Below are 21,434 nucleotides of genomic sequence, written 5' to 3'. Positions count from 1 at the left end.
TTGGTCTTGAAAAAATCCCGAATGTTAATATTAATAGTGTTTAATTTCTATGAAATTTGCAACTTTTAGATAGAATAAAAGACTGTGGGGTGCAAAATGGCAACTTATTGCATTGAATTCAATTAAAATTTAATTTTTTAACAATTCTGCATTGTCTTACAAATTAAAAAAAAATATATTTAATTTTATGAAGAATTATTATTTTTTATTTAAATTTACATATGGGTAATCCAAGGCGGAATTTGTCCCATGCGAGACTCTACAGTGAAAATAACATCAACAGAAATAATTTTAAAAATAAGTGATGTTATTCTTAAAGCTTTAGATAAGTACTATATTTAGAGCTAAGATTGATTTTAGGAACTTGTTTTGTTTTACGATAAAATATATAAATTCGTTCATTTTTTGGTTTTGCATTCGTATAAAACAGAAAGAAAATTCCAAAACCTAGAGCTATCAAAATAAACTTTTCTTTTTTTCAAAATTGTTTCAGTTTATGTTATTTTCAATGTAAAGAGTCTCGCTCGGGACAAATTCCGTCATGGAATTACCCATATGTATATTCCTAAACAGCGTATCCATCTCTCCGTATAAACACGTAGATCTCAGAGAATATAAGAGATGAGGCTACAGTTTTCGTCGGTACTTGTTATTTTTGGAAGCAGATCAAGTTTATTTCAAATTTTGGTGTTAGCTGATTTGGTTAACAATATGATACATTTCTCTATGGTATTTGTTGAATATAGTAGTATATTAAGATACCAAAAATAACATTCGGTATATTTAATTATTTTTGTGGTCTATACATTTGGTATCTCTCAAAAATAATACCGTACTGTTTGCCCTTTCCTTAAAATGGGTAATAATTAGCAATAACAATATTGTAACAATATTTTCAATCGAAATTTGTTGTACTATTGCAATGGATATCCAAAAAAAATGCATTCTGTAAGCATTGTATAGTACACGAACCTTCCATTCTACATTTTGAAAAGATTCTCGCACTCACTGCAAGCAATAATCCGAGCAATATACAATGAAACGCAACGTAAAGCGACTCAAAAAAAAATAAAAGCGTGGAAAGCAATTTGGACAATCTGGACGATTGAGCCATCAGAGCGCATTATGCGCGGTGGTCCTCACCTCCCTCTGCTTCTTAACGAAGCTAGAGCACAAAAACCAATTTTCGTTCTAATTTGTTGAAAACGAATTTGATTAGGTTGACGCTGAACATACACACGGGAACAAGGAAAAAGGACAACTGAATAGCATAGCGAACTTTGTAGCGTTCAATTTGTTTGGGCTGCGGTTGGAGGCCAACAAAATGCATTTGAGAGCGTACACAGCGGACAACAGCGGAGCGCTGAAATTGAAGCTACAATCAAGTGCAATAATGTAATGGCCGTTACCGAGTGAAATAGAAAGAGAGACCGAGAGCGAGAGAGCGTGTGGCGAAGTGATGTTATGACCACAATATTACGTGTTCTGTGTACACTTCTTGCAGCATCCTGATTTGACGGCAACTCTGTTAGCCGCAGCTTGCTTTTATTTGTCAGCAGTTCGATTTCCTCACCAAAAAAAAAGAAGCCAAAACTTATTGACGATTGCTTTGTGACCCTGCTGTTGGGTAGGCTGCTTGTTTGTCCGGACTGGAGGACGCTTTTTTTTGCTTTTTGCTGGGCACTGGCCATTGCTCCATTTCATTTTACCGCATTTCTGTCGCAATTTTGCTGCCACTTTTGTTATTTGTTTGTTGCTGGCGCATTTTCTGATTGCACTTGCAGCTTGCGCACAGTTCATACCCGGAAATTGCTCTGGCCAAAATATTTCTACAATGCCCAGGCTCAGCTTTCAGCGTGCTCTGCAGTCTGCACACACACACACACACACACACACACACACACACACACACACACACACACACACACACACACACACACTATGCATTCCTTCTCTTTGCTAGTACTGTATAGTTAAGCGCCCAGAGATTTGGTTTTTGGCAGTTCTCTGGCCCATGCGCCTATGAATATTTCAGGCATTTAATTGTAAATTACGCATTCGCCCTGTGTGCACTTTATGCATTTTTTACAATTGTTTGCGAGCTGCCGTTGCTGTTGTTGTTTTCATTGTAATGCGCGGATTTGGCCATTGGGCCACGTGCCTAGGGAGAGACTTTTATTGGGGTCTGGTTACGGCGTATTTAAAAATTTAACCCGCTTGATTAAAGTTCGCGTAAATTGAAATGGTTTCATTTGTGTTCTGTGTATGTATGTATATGTCGCTTGCTGCTCTTCAATTATTCAGCAATTTGATGGATGATGAAAAATCCTGTGGAGTTCATAATGCCCTGCGGACTTAACTGCATAAATGTGTACATATTTGGCATTATTGTGAGCTGTATAAATTAAATATAATTAAATATTTATAATCAAACGAAAGAATTAAATTATATGACAATAAGATGTAATTTAAAAGTTTCGATAAAGACTATTTTCACATTACTAATAGCAAAATCATTTCCATTTGCAGGATGAGAAAAATCAATTGCTTGTCACGAATGTGTGGCTAAAACTGGAGTGGAACGATATGAATCTCCGCTGGAATACATCGGACTATGGCGGTGTCAAGGATCTGCGCATTCCCCCGCATCGCATCTGGAAGCCCGATGTCCTCATGTACAACAGCGCCGACGAGGGATTCGATGGCACCTATCAAACAAATGTTGTGGTCCGCAACAATGGGTCGTGTCTCTACGTGCCGCCGGGTATCTTCAAATCGACTTGCAAAATCGACATCACGTGGTTCCCGTTCGATGATCAGCGCTGCGAGATGAAATTTGGCAGTTGGACCTATGATGGATTTCAGGTTTGGTTCAGTCGACCGAGTAGGCAAAAAGCAAGGCAACCTCAGGGAGTACTGCTCAGCTCGTAGTTGTTATGCTTAAACTATAAAATATTTGCGTATTTTTTTTGTGTTTATAATTTTATGATTTATTGAGAAGAAGTTGAAGAAGAAGAAGGAAGTAAAAGAGGAGGAGGAGGAGGCGGAGCGATATATATATTTATATTATTCTACCCTCTCCCCCCATTGTAACTAAAGCTGGATTTGCAATTACAAGATGAAACTGGCGGTGATATCAGCAGTTACGTGCTCAACGGCGAGTGGGAACTACTGGGTGAGTAAGCCAATGCCAGAACCAAACCAAGAAACAGAAACAGCTAAAGCTAAAGCTAAAGCTAAGGCTAAACCTAAAGCTAAAGACTTATCCATCTGGCTGTTAAGACAGTCGCTTTGCTTACTTTAACATAAGTAACTCACGTTCTCAGACAAATGAAACGAAAACATACACATTAGAAAAATTGAGAAATGACTGCCACAACTACTAGAGGCATTCTCATTGTGTTCTATATACTTTCATCTATATACTTTTTAAGTGTGTGTGTGTGCGTTTGCGTGTCTGTGCGAAACTCGTTTTCCCGGGCAGAAATGACAAAATGAAAAAAAAAAAAAAAAAAAAAGATAGAAATGAAAACAAAACAAAACGAAGCAGAGCAGGTCAGGGCAGAGCAGAAAAAAACAAAACCTATTTCTCATCTTCGTCTTCATCTTTATGTCAGAGATGTTTCTATAAGTTTCCAGAAGAGCACACACACAATGGCTTAGCCAAGGCCTTAAAGCCTTCGAGTACTTCGAGTACTTGTGCAAAGTACTCATCTCATGTCCAATCCCCCCGTCCACCGTAAACCACCCACCAAGAACATGGCATAAATATTTCTCACTCAACTCTCTAAACTGAAGCAGGGTTCAGGTTGCGAGCTAAAGTTCCGAACTCGTTCCGTTCGAAACTCATACTGTTAACAAAATATGAAATGATAAAAGTGCGTTTCGCTCGACAATTGATTGAATACTTTTTGCGCCAGTGTTGCTCAATTTAAATTTCAATCAATCGGCTGCTTTGAACGCTCTCCATCACTGTTGCTCACATCTTAATCATCGACGCGTTTCCCAAATGCAATTTCGAGGCAAATGAATACGGAATGAAGTAATGCACCTAATGAACCCTGTGTTATATACATATGTACATTTGTTACTCCCAACTACTCTTCTTATCTATATTCTGTACTTTACTACTGTTTTCCTTCAAGTACACTCAAACTACCAAAATACCACACGCTTATCCAGTGTTCTCCCATTCACTCACTCCAACAAAAAAGAAAATATTAAAAAAAAAAATTCAATTCGATTCGATAAAAAATAAAACTACTTGGGCGCTTTAACTTTTCAAGACCGAAATAGCCGCGTAAACGTTTCGTTTACCACAGATCAAATTAAAAAAAAAAATACGATCAGTGGTGCAGCATTATTTTTGGCTAAATAAAGTCAAGGATATGCTGCCCCAACTGCTTGTCTCTCTCTCTCTCATATATAATAATCGCCCCTATGCAAGAGGTAAGGTCTGGCCCGTTTATGCATTCCCTTAGAAGTTTTCTAATCTCTTGATCTCTCTCTCTCTATATATCTAAATTTTTATGAAGCTCTTATGGCATGAACAAGTTCCGAAACAGAACTTTAATGAATGCTGTTTAGAAATATAATATTGTACATAAACAATACAACTATTGCATTTTGTGTAGCGTTAAGTAAGCTAAGAAGGAGATTTAAAGGATGAATGAGACAATGAAGCTTCTTGAATGAGACTGTGAAGCTACTATTCATTTTTCACTTTAATTACACTAGCGCAAATACTGTAAAAGAAATTTAGCTAGAACAGCAGACCATTTTGATTGCTTTTCATTTTCAGTTGCATCACTTTTTCGTTCCTCAAATGGTTTTTAGTAACTTTTGATTACTTCCTAAGGTCATGCGATTTACGAAAAATTTAGGAAATGTTGTCGAACTCTACAAAAAAAAAGAGAAGCAAAGTGAAATTAGAACTGAGGGAAAGCAGAAAGTTGTAAATTGCACTTTTCCGCATAAAATGCCATAGCAGCTAACTGCGCAGTCCCTCAACCACAGATGCAGATACATTTACAGATACAGACAAAGACACAGAACAAAACTTTTGTCCAGCATTCACTTAACCATTGAAAGAAGAGATTTGGTCTTTAGTTGGCTACAACCACGCACCAAACCAATTAAGAAATTAAAAGACAAATACAAATACATTCCCACCAAATACATACACACATTTAAGCAGCACTATAAATTAGCAGATGCATACACTCAAACACTAAAACACACACACACACACATACAAAAAGAGTGGAGAAAAAGCAGCAAAAATGTTCTTTGTTCAACACTGGCCACAAAAGTTCACAACATACAAAAGTGCTGAGAAAGTTTGTGCAACAAATTTTATTTTTACTCCTTTTTCCTTTATTTTCTCGTTTTTTCTTCTTTCATGCATTCCTCTGCAGCATTTTATTTTTATTTTCTTCTTTTTTTTTGATTTCATTTGGCTTTTGTTTTATTCGCTGCGTCATTTTTTTTTAGAAGTTTTGTTAAGTTTGTTTGCTTGCTTAATGTTTTTGCTTCTCTCGGCGCATTTGCAGCATTTGCCTTTAGCGGTTAGTTTATGCAAATAATTTGGAGTTTCACTAGTTTTCATTCAGAGCCCAAAGAGCGAAAATGTTCGCCGCCATTTTTTTGTTGTATTTAAATGCTTACCAACTACCAGTATAAGCCCTTAAGTAATCTGGGAATAATTTGAGGAAATTATTTAGCAGTGAGATTATTGAGATTAGAATAGAAAGCAAAAGAAATTGGGCACTTTGGTTGCCCAGTCGAAGTGAATTGTTAGCTTAACTTGTTCGCATTCCGCATTCCGTTTTCCGCAAGATTCAGTGTTAAGTAACCGCCCGCTTTTTAAATCAAAATTCTGCTCTTGCATTTAACTATTTGTATTACTTTAACTAACTTGCTAGTATTTCACAACTTGAGTAAAGTGCTGAAAGTTTTGAAAACATGTTTGTCTAGAGCAAACTCAGTCGGCGCTTACTTCAAATTAGTTGCTCGTATGCAAATAAAACTTTTACTGTAACTACATACCGTTACGCATAGTCGTAGCTACCCTTGCAATCCCCTTGCAGCCCCCCTCTAACCACTTACACTACACCCACCCAAAAAACACGCTCAACTTTTTGACTACACTTAGACAAAACCACAGCATGCACAGAAAAGGTTTTCATACTCAAGTACAAGTATATTATACTCGTGTCTACTTCACTTACTTATAAGCTCTATCAAATCTATAAATACATATTCTATCTACTATATATATATATACTTGTATTCCCTACACACACCCACCCATCTTGAGCTGCAAACACTCTTCTAAACTACTTGTAGCGAACGCTTCATTTTACTCTCGCTTTACTCTCTTACGAACTTACTCTATTCTATATTCTACTCTCTACTTACTACTCTACTTACTCGTAATTGCCTGTATGCCATGCTCAATATACTCAATATACTATACATATGATACTATAGACATAAAGCTCAGACAAAAGGTCCAAGTAAACGCTGACACAGATACAAGAAGAAGTTAACCGAAATGCAAACGAAATATTTCATACATTTTACTAATCTCAACGATCTTTAACCACAACCACAACTCGCAGGTGTGCCCGGAAAACGCAATGAGATTTACTACAACTGCTGCCCGGAACCGTATATTGACATCACATTTGCCATTATCATACGACGACGCACTCTGTACTATTTTTTTAATCTGATCATACCCTGTGTGCTGATTGCATCGATGGCTCTGCTCGGCTTCACACTGCCGCCGGATTCGGGTGAAAAACTATCGCTTGGTAAGTTGAAAGTAATTGACGCTAATAAAGCATCTGCTTTAATGATGCGAATCTATGATGCAAGAGTTTACACCAAAGTTGCATCTCGCGAACAACTGTTTGGGGATGAAAAAGTAAACAAACTCAGACATGGAAAAGAAGAATATCAAAAACAATAGAAGCAAATCAACCGTAAATGATAAATTTAATCAATTATGCGACACTGAGGCATTAAAAGCGAGGCATCTGCATCGATCATATTTCTATAAAAAAAATGTTCAAATTTTTTGATTTACCGATTTTCTTTAAGCATTTTGACTTTTGGTCTTGAGTTTTTTTTTTAAGAGCTGCAAAGCAATTTAAAATAATTTTCAAGTGTCAATATGTGTAGGTGGAATGATCATTTGATTTCCATCGATATCGTACTTTTTCGATAATCATACCAAAATATTAAATACGGTCACATCATTTCAAAATCATTAGCCGTCCCTCTCTTACACACTGCCGCATAAAAAATGATGCGGCGGAAGATTGTAAATTAACGGAAATTTTATATGCGGCTGCCCAGTCTAAACAGGGTTTATAAGAAGAACTGAATTTATTGAAATGGCAGAGTAAAACTGAGTGTTGAATAGTTCCAATAAATTACAATATGAATCTACACTCATGTACATAATACAAATACTTGATAAGCAGCTCAAGATGTGCTTCGAAAAGTATTTGCCAAGTACTCTTTATAATAATGACAGCCCTTCGCTACGAATTTAAAATAAGTTGGCGCTGTCGGGGCAAAAATCCCTCCTCAGCATGTCGTTGCCAATGCCGTTGATGAGTGCTCGGAGAGCAGCCTGACGAGCATCGAGCATCCAGTCTTGTGCCTCGTGCCTTGAGCCCGGCTGACGTCGCACATTAGTCGTTATTGTCGGGCCGTTGATGATGGGTGATGATGACGCCACGCCACGAGACAGCTGAGCTGCTTGGCTGGTAAACAAACTATTGAACTTTTAATGCTGCGATGGCTGCTACAAAGTATCTGAGTTATGTTGAAAATATCCCATCTACATAATAGACGTTTCTGGGTGGGAAAAAGACAAGTCATGAGATAAGTTTCAGTTCAGTAAACACTTATTGATGCGCGGCATCTTCATGTCAGATTATCCTTATTGTTGTGTGTGAAAATAAATGTACACTGTTTTTAAACACATCTTTTTGTAATCTCTACTCAACATATTTCTTTTTTATATATATATTTAGGCGTCACGATCTTGCTCTCGCTGACCGTGTTCCTCAATATGGTCGCCGAGACAATGCCGGCAACATCAGATGCAGTGCCTCTGCTAGGTAAGATCATTTTGTTTGCCAAATTTGCTGATGGTATTGTTTACTCTACTATACTATACTATATTATATGTAATCCTCGTTATCCTATTATTGTGTACTCGTATTCGTATATTCGTATAATCGCTGTGTCTTCGTTCGACTTTGCTTTTGAGTTCGTGTGTTTATCTGTTCACAGTTTATAGAACCATATTCAAAAGAAAAACATAAAAATTTACTACAAACATCATAAATCTAAAGTTGCAATTACAGTTCCACTCATATATATTCATATTCATGCATTTCTAAAAATGATTTTATAAATTCCAAGTAAAATCCGATGATTTTATAATATTAAAACTTTGACACACAATTAACATAATGGACATGCATCGGCAACATTTTGATTATACAAAAGCAGTTTCTTTGGCTCTAAAGACTGACTATTTGGTTTGACTTTAGAGTGACTAAAGAAACTGCCAGCTGATGCTAAAAAATAATAGTCTAAAAATCTGTAGAGAAAGAAAAAAAAATATAAAAATAAATAATACTTAAAAGGGCATATGAATGATGCAATTAATAATAACAATAATATTTAGAAATTAAAAAAAAAAGAATACAATGCAATACTAAGAATAATATTTATAATCCCAGATATGATACACTGAACACACGAGTTGGTTTGATAAATGCACACACATTTTACAACCAGTTACTTGCACGCTATAATCTTTTCTTTTGGGCTCTTAAGATCAATATCAAGTATTCTCTTATATACTCATAGAATGGTATTTAATCTATAGGTTTCTTCTAATCAAATAAATATTTCAACATTAAACTGTATCTTAAACAATACTAAACATTTAAAACCGCGATATTTTAAATATATTAAAGTTAAAAATAAAAAGAATTCGAATGGAGAAAATTGCATTAATTGGTGAAGAAAAAACCTATGGAAAATACATTCAAATTGAATTGATTGATCTTTAAAATTGCTTCAAAATTTCTTTAAATTCAAATTTAAATTTTCGGCCAAATTTAACTATTTCGATTCCAATTCTATATACATAAAAATATCTTAAAAATCAAATACTTACTTAACTCTATTTGATAAAAATAATATATCTAATTCAGTTTCTGGCATACTTTTTATGGGTGTCTAATTCTACTATAATTATATAATCACTACAAATACTATTCCAATTAAATCAATTTACAAGTTACATGTGTGTGTGTGTTTTTAAAATGATTTCTTTTCGATTCAATAAACATAATTGCTATGAACAATAAAGTTAAAACGAGTAAAACGTAAAAAAAAAACAGATAGTAAAAAATTAAGATAGAAGATTTGCATTTTACTATAAATACTAACTCAAATATTGTATATATCTCTGCCTTTTTTCTTTCTTTCTAAAAAATTGTAAACCTTTTGCCAAACTACTATCAATAATCAACCAACAAATATAAAACACTGAATGAATTCTGAACGAAATATGCTACCCTGAACTATGCTCGACAAAACAAAAAAAACAAAAAAACTAACCAAATCGAAAATTCAACTAAAACAATGATAAACAATTCAATCGATACGAAACCACAAAACAAATAAATAACCATTTGCACTACAACAACCACAATAACCACTCCGAATAACACTCTCAAAACTCACACAAACACACCCATCGATAAACGATGCAAAAAAAAAAAACCAAAAACAAAAACCAAAATACTATTTTATATATTGACAACACGCCCAACCAACCAACAGGTACATATTTCAATTGCATAATGTTTATGGTAGCTTCATCCGTTGTGTCAACGATTTTAATATTAAATTATCATCATCGAAATGCTGATACGCACGAAATGTCCGAATGGGTAAGTTTCAAACGGGTCATTTACCAACAAAAAAAAAAAATACAACCAACCAACAAAATCAAATACCAACTTACAACTCGTATCCAAATCAACTAACAAATAAAAAACAACAAACAACTGCAAAATGCGACCATCACTTATCATAGCCTCCAGCAGTCGCAGTAGCAACGGGAGCAATCTCCATTCCTGGACACAAATCGTCGTCCTGGAGCAGGACTTGCTCGCCTGCTGCTCCGCTGTCCACAGTCTCGCATAGCATTAGCATATTTTCATATGATTTATCTCTCTAGAGCCACTAACAAACCGAGACAACTGCATATCGCATATCGTACTCTATATATACTCTATATATATATATATATAATTTTGAGAAATGCGCAAAATAATTTATGTGTTTAGTTAGAGAAATGTTTTTGTGTTTACTTGTTTCTTGACATTCTCGTTATTTAGTTATCGCTGTTACCCCTTGTGTTGTATTACTCATTTATTAAGTACTCTATAATTGTTTTGTGTTCGTACAAAATTATGCCACACCTTGATCAGCAAATACAATTTTAAATGTAGCTACCGCCCCAATTAAAAAAAAATATATTGCTATAAGCTTACATTTTTGGTGTATTTCCGGATGAGTAAAAACGATAAAGTTTTTCATTGAATACTGAATATTGAATATTGAAAATATTAATGCTGAAATATTCAAATACAGTATAAAGCACTTTATGCATTTACCATAAATTATCATTTTGTAACGAAGAAATCCGTGAAATCACCAAAAAAATAAATGCAAATTTTGCTAGTTGCTGCACCACAAATATATGTTTGTTGTTGTTATTATGATTGTGCAATTATTATTGCAATTCCACCCAGTTTGTTGTCGTTGTTGTTGTGTTGTCGTATAAAAACATTTTCATTTCAAAATCATTTGCTTTTCGAGAATTTTCGTTATATTATTGTGTGTTTATTTAAAGCCTACTTAGAGGCGCTTCTGCAAGCAAGTTTATTTCTTGTTTTTTGCGTTTCGTTTAGAGCTGTGTACTTAGCCAAAAAAAAAAAAACAACAAGAATAAGAAATGTCAGTTTTAGCCCAAATGTGTGTGTGACCCAAAAGCAAATGAAAAGCATCGCAAATATTGTAGAAAAATGCAAAATACCAAACCCAATGTGACGGACGGATGTACAGAGTTCGAAATGAATGTTGTAACTAAGTGTATTAACTAGCCAACATGTCTGCCACGACTGAGTACTGAACGTGTCTACTATAAAATAATTTATGTAATGAAAAATATCGTAATGTTGATGTTGGGCCCATAATTTTCTTCTTTATGTAAGCTATGTCACTCTGTACAATTCTCCATCACAGCCTCCTTCTCCTCCTCCTCCTCCTTTGCCCCGCAAATACCTATCCACAGAACCTACTATCTAACTACTAACTTACTAACTACCCATCACTCGGAGCCCTTTACGCTTCCGTTATCGTCACCAGTTGCACAATTTCCATTAGTTATTCGTTTTCCTATGACGCAACGTAAATGTGCAGTCCAGTTAATTTAATATTCAACATTCTATCAAATGATATGTTGTACTCTAAATATGTGTAAATAAATAAATGTGTGTATATATATTTAAATTTTAAAATAAATGTAAAGTGAATGGTTTGTATGATAGTTTGATGGAATGTAATGACTGCTGAACTTAGAATTTAAGAGACAAAGTAAGGATAATCGAAAGCAAAGAACAATGTTTTAGTTTTTGATATGCATATTTAATACGAATAGCTGAAAAGCAATTTATTGACAAAGTACTTGTATCCATATCAAAAATCGAATATCTAAATCAAAAAAGAATATGATAGTATCATACACATCAGTTTTGAAGTGAATTGAATATGGCCAAGATGCCAAGTGGAAAGCAATTTATTCACATTATTGCAATTGCATGAAGAGCATAATGGAAAGTTCGAAGAACTGTAGAAGAAGTTTGGCTCACAAGTTGGCTCCAAAAAAGGGACGCTAAACCGAATGCAGCTCAGTGGAAGTCGATTGGCTTTTAAGAAGTCAGTCACATGAAAAGTTCTTGGCATGCATTTCGCCCCAAAGAAATGTGGACAGGCACTTGTACCGCCTCGACATGCAATTGAATTTGGAGCAATTGAAGGAAAACCCCCAAATCAAGTATACACACAGTGAATATACTATAGAAGGGAAAAAGAAATACACATTCAAAATGTGGCAGCCAGGCGACAGTTGGCCCAGTTGCAAGTTGTCGTGACACGGGCATGAAAATTGAGCCAATTGGCAACGCAGGCAGGTGCATTAGAAATGTGGCAGCTTAGGGCACATGACATCTACAACAGTTTGGCGCGCTCCTCCCTTTGCCTTTGCCTCTGCCTCCTCCTCTTCTGTGATAACAACAAATCAATTTGCACAAAATTTGCACAAAGCGAAACGGACGAAATGGATAGAAAAAATAGAAAACACTAGAGCAAAGTGCAAGAGAGAAGGAGGAGGGAGCAGAGTATCCTTTCGCACAGCTGCGGTCTGTGGCCATGTCGCATATCATAGACGGGACGATATGGATACCACTCGTATGCCAATGCCAAAGTGCTCCATGCTCCATCGTGCTCCATACTCCATCCATTCGATCACAGTCAAAACTTTGCATTTGGTTTGCATGCCACGTCCTCGAGCGCATTTCCATGTTACCATCGCTTGTTAGCGAAAACCGCCAACCGTCAAAGGAGTCCAACACACTGTGGACTTCGAGGGGGAAGAGGGGAGCATTGAAGCGGCTGGAGTCATTGCAGCAGATGTCAACGTGGCCTGAGTTTTAACCAACTGCAGAGAGGAGGAGCTGAGAGGTGGGACAAAAAAATGTCCTGAATGAAATGCAGCTTAGCATGACAAACTCTCTTTGGTTCTTAGTTCCCTGTTTTTTGCCCTTGTCCCTTAGCTGCTTCTTGCAGTTATATAAAAAATAAACCGAGTTTTGATATCTAATATGAAAATAAGTTACGAGACTTTGATCAATGATTCATTCATCATAAAATGATTTCCGTCGTAAGACAAAAACTTTGAATGAGTTTTTTCAACACTTCAATAAATAGAATTTAAAGATATCAAAATGTCAACTTCATTTTCTTTCAGTAAAGAGTACTAAAAGTTGAAGATAATCTGAATGTAATCTAAATACTTTAATTGAAAGGACTTTAAGAGAGTAGGCTAATAAAAAGAAGTCAGAAAGCTACAGTCGAGTGTGCTCGACTGTGGGATACCCGCTACCAGTTTTGAATAAAAGCAAAACGGTATTATTCTTAAAATATACCGAATTCATTTACCGAAAAAATACTTCAGTGGTATTATTTTTAAAGTATACCGATTTATTAAATCGAAAAAATACTGAAATATGCCGAACCTGTGTTTAGTATATCGACGATCGTGGCTATATCGACTCGGCTATTGACTCTGAAAAAGAATTTATGTAATATATAGTTTATAGGGACGGCGTAGCCTATTTCTGCATGTGACATACATTTGCTGGACCCACAAAGTTATAATACCCTCCCACCCTATGGGTAGCGTTTATAAAACTGGTTGAAAATAAAGCAGAAGTTTTGAAGAACTTGCCAAAGTTTAAGAACTAAATATATGCAAATGAATTTTAGTATTCAGCAAAATTATATTTATGTATAATTTATTTGTTAAACAAAAACTTAGGTCAATAATTTCCAAGCCTAGGAATAAAATATTCATTGCGTATGTTTAAACAAAATTTACTGAAAATAGTGTGGATAATAACAACATTTGCGATTAACAATTGAACTAAGTTAAAATAAATTTGTAGATTTTTTATTTGTGAAGTGGTATATTCCTATCTTATATGCATATGTAGCTTTTATTAGAAATAGTCTGTTATTACATTCTATAGCAAATATAAAATTGAAGAACTTTAATGCAAAACCTGTTGCGTTGTGTTATCAGAAAAGGAATGAATATAAGTTTGAGAGAGGTGAATATGTGCGAGTGTTTGGATTATTTATGGCCTAAGCACAATCGAAGAGCGTTCTAAGAATGTGTGAATGAGTACGTAACATACATTTGCATACGTGTGTGTATTTGTATCTCTCAGCGATAATACTAAATTGTTGTGCTGTGTTCTTATTGTTGCTCTCGTATTTCTACATACATATATTGTTGTCTATGTCGTTGTCGTTGTCGTTGTTGCTGTGTCGTGTTATGTTGTAAATCATAAATTTTGCATGCTTCATAGCTATAAATAAACAGCAACCCGCTGCCATGGCGCAAAGCAGATCAACACCGAAAGGCGCACATAAATATTATTATAGCTAAGTGTAATAGTAACGCACCAGCGAATATCATACCAAGCAGGCAAAACTGCCAGCACCAAAGCGACACTTCCCAACACTAATCGACACATCGGACAGACAGACAGACAGACGGACAGAGAGACAGCCACTAAACGATGACAACAACAACAACAACAACAATTTTTACCCCAACGAGAGCACTCGATGGGGGCATATTGTTGCTTTAGTTGTAATCAAAATCAAATATAAATCATAATTGTGGCATGCGTGTCTATGTGTCTGTGTGTGTGTGTATATGCTTCACTGTTCATGTAAAAGAGCAATAAATCGTTGGCAGCCCAGTAAGTATGCCACACACACAGACACACACGCATACACGAAATGGACAGACAGACAGACGGACAGCAAGACGGTGAAATTCGCATATGCAAAACACATACTCGTAATACACGCATTTGGAGTCGAGTCAGCCTGCAGTTCCGTCTACTAAACGTTTCAATTTCCACCTGCCACATGCCACACGCCACTTGCCACTTGCCACACGTTAGATTCGCATCGTATTTTTATGCTGGCTACCATGGATATTGCGCATGAGTCGACCGGGACGACCGCTGATATTGGAATTCCCGACAACGCCATGCTCGGATACATCATCCGAGCGCAAGCATCAGATACTGTCCGATGTTGAGCTGAAAGAGCGGTATATTATGCAATGATATTGAAAGCAACTCAATGATCTGTTCATATGCTAAATTACCCTTTATCTCTTTTCCCCTTTAACTGCCTGAAATATCGAAGGTCCTCGAAGTCGCTGCTGGCCAATGTGCTCGACATTGATGATGATTTTCGGCACAATTGTCGCCCCATGACGCCCGGCGGAACACTGCCACACAATCCGGCTTTCTATCGCACGGTTTATGGGTAACAACAACAATAACAACAACAACAAACCACACACAATGCACAGGCTAATCTCGCTTTAGTGCTATGCTCAATAAACTTATGCCACTCACACCCTTCTCTCTCTTTCTGTTTTTATCCCGAACTCAGGCAAGGCGACGATGGCAGCATTGGGCCAATTGGCAGCACTCGAATGCCCGATGCGGTCACACATCACACGTGCATCAAATCATCAACAGAATATGAATTAGGTTTAATCTTAAAGGAAATTCGCTTTATTACTGATCAGGTAAGTGCTTCCGTTGTCATTCTGCCAACTAGTTTTCCTCCTCTATCTGTACTGCTTGAATAAATTATATTCTCATAAGCATTATTTTAACCAAGATAGGAAATAAAGAAGATTATTTAATTTCGATTGAGTTTCCATACTTAGTCTTAAGCGCTGTTCCCAGATAAGAGAAATCGCAACTCCATGGAAAAATATGGTAAGCATGTGAGGCATTTTCCCGTGAAGAGAAATATCATTAATTCAAATTGTGGAGTTGCAGGACTGTATATGAAATCTAAAATCAAAAAAATATTGCAACAAAAGTTGCAATAAAATTTGCTTGGCATATATCTTCATAGAAATAGGAAACAAATCAGTTCATCAGTTTCTTTCAATAATGAAATTTATTTAATAAGCGAATGTTTCAGTGGTATGGTCATGATTTAGTTTGACTTTTTCCCATATTTTCGTGCCAAATTAGGCACACAAATGTTAATAAAAACGAACAGTCTAAAATTTGTATCAATTTCGCAGGTAATTTATTCCGTTAATCTGGGAACAGCGCCTTAATAAAAAAGATTCAAGATTTAAAGACATTTATAATACAAAACATTTTAATTGCAAATTCGAAAACTTGGAATTTGACAAAGTTTCCACAATACAATTTATCCACAATTTATCATATCTGTCTGCATATGGCATAATAGCAAAATATATAAACCTTTTACTCATCTTTGGGATATTGACGAACAAGTCAATTATTTAATTCATTTTCAATTTATGAATAAAGTACTTAAAAAATTTAATGCATGCTAGTTCTTAAGCTGAATCTACATATCTATACTAGAATTTAATGCATATGAATTTTTGCACATTACTTTACTGTGACAGAAATTAGATAAAAACTCATACTTAATTTAGAATAATTAATTGCATTTAGATAAATTTTGTTGACACTTGAAACCAATACCCCAATTATTTTTGCTTCTTTTCTCTCTCCAAATCTTTAACAATATCTCTATAAATTATATAAATATACAAATATGAAATAATATAATTGCAACAATATAGCTACGTAAAGATGACGAGGACAATGACATTGCCAATGATTGGAAATTTGCAGCTATGGTCGTTGACAGACTGTGCCTTATCATATTCACAATGTTCACAATATTAGCCACAATAGCTGTACTACTATCAGCACCACATATTATTGTCTCGTAGCCATATGGGCGAGGTGGTTATTGTTATTGGTTTTATTATAAAATCAATTTGTTAATTATTAAATTAATAACGAAACTTTTTAAGTAAATTTAAAAACGTTCAACAACAAAAATCAACAAAAAAAGAGAAAAACACTTAAATAAAAACCATTGACTAAATAATACCAAAAAGAAAAACCCAAAAAAAAAATCTATAAAACACAATAATTTAAACATAAAACGAAAATTCATTTAAACAAGTCTTTAATATAAAATTAAAACAAAAAAAACAGAGACTTAAAAACAATATAAAGTTGTTTACACCTTTTTAATTAAAAAAAAACTCTAAAACTATTAAAAAAAAATCAACTTAATCCTTTTGAAACCCCTAGATACCTACGACTTTCCAAACTGTTACTCCCAAGTCAGTAATTAAGTTTCTTCCAAAATTAACAAAAAAAAAAAAACAAAGAATGAAACGGGTATATTTTCTTTATAGATTTGTATATTTTACAATTTAAGAGCAATTTTTCTCGAAATAGACAACAATTTCCAACAATTTTTTAGTAAACTTTTAAGAAATTGCAGTATAACTCGTATATAAAACCAAAAAAAAAAAACGCAAAAAACAAAAAAAAAAACATTTCGAAGACTTCATTGTATACGCTCAATTTCGTTTTGGTTGATATTGAGCTTTATAAAGGGAAATACATAGTAGAAATTAAATGGATCCAAAGTGTTAGGCGAAACCCAACGTTTTTTATTCTGGCTCTCTAGCAGGATTATTAGAATTACTGAATCCTCTGATACTCTTCTCGATCATTATTCAAGTCACTTAGTATGTGTAGTTTTCCAGATTTTGTCATAAGATCATCGAATCCATTGCTTCCAAAAACAGTCTTGAAAGGAATTGGACTAAACACATAAGATAAAAGTTCCATCTGCATTTCTAAACAGAACCAATATTGACGATCTACATATCCAATGAATTGTACGTAATATTCCTTGAATCCGCTCTTTTTATTTTTAGTTCAACTCTAAACAAATCCGTAAACAAATACCTATCCCCAAAACTTAAAGCATATACAAAACCAATAGAATAACCCATCCAACAAATTGAAATGCAAAATCCAATTGGAATTTCAAAATTAATAAAATATCAAAAAAAAAAAAATTAATAACTAAAGTGAAATCAGAAATGTTCTAGAATGCGCTTTCGAATCGATTATATTACTTTGCATATTTCTTTTAAGAAGTATGGAATATTCTTGAATATTGATTTGGAATTGGCATTCAGAACTTGTCCGTATATCACGTCGGAAAAAAAGAATGTAAAATGAAATCACTCAAATCTGTAGGTCTTACCTCAGATATAGTAAAAGAAACCAAGCCCAAGGCGCGCACAACAAGTGAAATGCAAATAACTGAATTTCATCTGATTGTGAATGATCGAAACCGAAATCGAAAATACAAATTGAGAAAAATTGAATGGTTGCGAGCAATAATATCTGCGTGTTGATGAATTGCATGATTTTTTGGTGATGCAAACAATGATCGATCGATCCATTGCATAGATACGATCATACAGATATCTAAGCAAAAGTTCGCTTCTTCATTGCATTGAGAACAGCGAAATGTATCTGTAACTGTAACTTACAACTTTCGGTATTCCACATTATTTTTGATTTAATTCTCAGATTTGATTTCAATTTTCATTTCACTAAACAAACTATCTATAAATAATTTTTAATTATCTTTAACAAAAATGAATACTGAAACTTGATACAAACACCAAAATGCATACAACATGATTCAACACATCCCAAGGATGAATATACTCACAAGATACCAAAAATATACAAAAAATATACCAATAACAATGAACATCAATTGAACACAAAACATGTCCGGTGCATGGAAAATTGTGTGCTTTGCTTTAGTATTGAGAGCAAAACCTAAATACTTACATATAACAAAAAAAAAACACAAAACACTTATTAAAAAGAGAGAGCTTTATACGTATAGAGAAGATCACTAAAAAAAGACAAACAAACACAAAAAAAAACAAAATGAAAATCGAATATCAAGATTCATATGGAAATGAATCTTACTCGCGAATATACTCAATTATTAGATGATCTTTCTTCCACGTGGAATCCATAGATCAATAATCATACAGTACGAGCATTTTATTGTCCGCAAACTAGCCAAGCACACAATTTCTGTTCATGCGGGTCTGTTTCGAATTCCCTTTCATCGTCAATTCCACATAAATGTGAAATGCATACTTTTAGGCGAAACTTCAAGTTCATTTCTTATTTTCATACACATGCAAGAAAGTATGTTTTGCACGATATTGTGAAATCAATACGAAAGTCGAATTCGAAATTCAGGTCTGATTAACCAAAATACACATAGCAAAAACAGAAATCTTAAAAATTACGATCGCATCTGAGTCATTTGAGCAACTGCAATGAAGATAGTTTTTATAGAACATTCTTGATTCTAATCTTGACCGTGATCTTGCAGTTCTCATGAGATTCGCACATGCCTCTAAACAAAAACTAAACTAAACTAAACTATTTTCACAAAATAGCATTATTTTTATAATTTTTAAGTTACAGCAATTCTGCTTCTAATTGTAAATCTTGTGCATTGAAAACAATCAGAATTTTTCTTTGAATATAATAACAAAACAAATACCACAACAGCAACAACAACAACAACAAACGAAAAGAAACACAGAAAAATACAAATATATGAATTAAATAATAATACGATTACCAAACCATAAGAAATGTCATACAATTAAACTAAGCTAAACTTACAATTACAATTACAAATTACACACATAGATATCTCGTTATTAAGATTCTATCCAAGAGCCCAAGGTAATAGCATGAAAAAAAAACCATATTAGCAATAATTTTTACAAAATGAAATTAAGCATAAATGAATGAATAAGATAAAACACAATACAAAATAAGGATAACCCTTTGTATATTGTGAGTGCACAGAAACCGAGCAATGGGATCGAAAGTATCGCAAACCCTATTGATTTTTAATGATTTTTATTTTGTATTTTATTTACCACTGGAGACTCTTTATAAACATTTTTATTGTACAAATTTTATACAATTTACAAGCAAGTGCAATTTTGAGACTATACAAAATTTTGTTGAGTTACTTTTTCATTTTGGGTTTCTTTTACAATACGAGTACACTTTAATTTTTGAATCAATTTTGAAATCGTAGTGTTTTTTAAGAATGTCGAAATTTGTGGGACAGTTAAATAAAGTTTAAGGATTAGCTTTTGATAATGAACAAAAAAACAAACCGAGCAACTACAAAATTTGAACTCTTCGCAAAATGTTATTAATAAAACTAATGAAAGGTGAAAACATATTTGATTATTTTGCTATAATTTCTTTCCATATTTGATAATCTAATGTATATATACATATATAATTTTGGTCATTCTATATTTCGATCCTAATACGATAAGGGAAAATTACAATAAACATAATAGAAATGAAAATAGCAAACAAGCTGCCAGCATTGAAAAATAATAACAATAATTAATTTTAATATTTTTTATAAATAAATAATAAATTTTAATTTTTTATACAATTTTTTTGTTCTTTATTTTGCGCTCATTTATCTGCAAAAACAAAAAAATATAAACAAAAACAAAAAAACAAAGGATTCAACAACTGATAACAGTTAAATTGAAAATACTTAGTACAGCAACAAAGTAAGGCTTAGCATTCGATAATGGGATTACATTCAGATCTTATCAATTGAAATACCGATTGAACTTATTCATAAGCAATTTTTAAAGAAAAGTCAGCAAGAAACGCAGCAAATAGATTTAAAGTAATAGCAAATAATGTGGATCAGCTCTATGGAAAGATGAAAACCAAATAACTGCACCCGAAGTGATCGATAACTGATCGAAACAGTTAAAGAGATTAATACTACGTATAAGGAGCATAAATAAATACAAAAACACATTTCTAGAGTATAAAGAAAACAGTTTGGAAAACGTTTCTTTCATTATGCATACAAAGACACACACACACAAATGCATACATACAGACACAATCGCATACACACACATATATACATATACATACATATAAATATATATGGTATATATTTCTTTTTACACTGGAAACAAATATATATAATATATATACTATATATATATATATACATATATATTTACTTAGTGTACTGTGTAATAATACAACAAAATATTTAAAAGCAAATGATGAAACTTTTTCCTAAAAACTAGTTGCATTTAAAAGAATTTTAAAAAATATACATAAAAGTATATATTTATTAAATGAAAAACAAAACAAAATTAAAAGAAAAACCATGCTCCTTTCTCTACTAAAAAAAAAAAAAAAAAAAAAAAATGAAAAACATAAAACCAACTTTAATATAATACTTAATTAGACATTAATAATAGTCAAAGAGGGAAACCAAAAAGAGATAAAGAAAAAGAAAACCAAGCAAAAGCGAAATAAGAAATCGTAAACTAGAAAATATTTAAATTAAATTAATTTTTAAAAATGAGAAAACACAAAAAAAAAGAAAGAAAATGCGCTGATTTTTTATGTCGTTATTAGTATTTAAATTAATTGCATAAAAAACACAAAAAATTAATGAAAAACCAAACCAAAAATACAACAGAAAAGAAAAAGAAAATATAATAATAATAAATTAGTAAAATTGAAATTGGT

The 21,434-nt window shown here is 33.6% G+C and overlaps 1 protein-coding gene across 1 annotated transcript in view; it reads left to right on the top strand.

Annotated features, from left to right (window-relative positions):
- Positions 1-21,136, top strand: part of LOC133835114 (neuronal acetylcholine receptor subunit alpha-7) — a 77,651-nt gene extending 56,515 nt beyond the window's left edge. The window contains exons 5-13 of the mRNA XM_062265003.1: positions 2,530-2,865; positions 3,100-3,175; positions 6,624-6,818; positions 8,052-8,138; positions 9,883-9,992; positions 14,865-15,016; positions 15,115-15,237; positions 15,367-15,505; positions 16,556-21,136. Coding sequence (XP_062120987.1) covers positions 2,530-2,865; positions 3,100-3,175; positions 6,624-6,818; positions 8,052-8,138; positions 9,883-9,992; positions 14,865-15,016; positions 15,115-15,237; positions 15,367-15,505; positions 16,556-16,708 — 1,371 coding nt within the window. The 3' untranslated portion in view covers positions 16,709-21,136. The remainder of the gene's footprint in view (positions 1-2,529; positions 2,866-3,099; positions 3,176-6,623; positions 6,819-8,051; positions 8,139-9,882; positions 9,993-14,864; positions 15,017-15,114; positions 15,238-15,366; positions 15,506-16,555) is intronic.
- The last annotated feature ends 298 nt before the right edge of the window (positions 21,137-21,434 follow it).

Source organism: Drosophila sulfurigaster, chromosome 2L, assembly GCF_023558435.1.
Source record: "Drosophila sulfurigaster albostrigata strain 15112-1811.04 chromosome 2L, ASM2355843v2, whole genome shotgun sequence".
Taxonomy (NCBI): Eukaryota; Metazoa; Arthropoda; class Insecta; order Diptera; family Drosophilidae; genus Drosophila; species Drosophila sulfurigaster.
The sequence above is the reverse complement of the archived record's forward strand: the minus strand, read 5'-3'. Positions and strand labels throughout refer to the sequence as shown.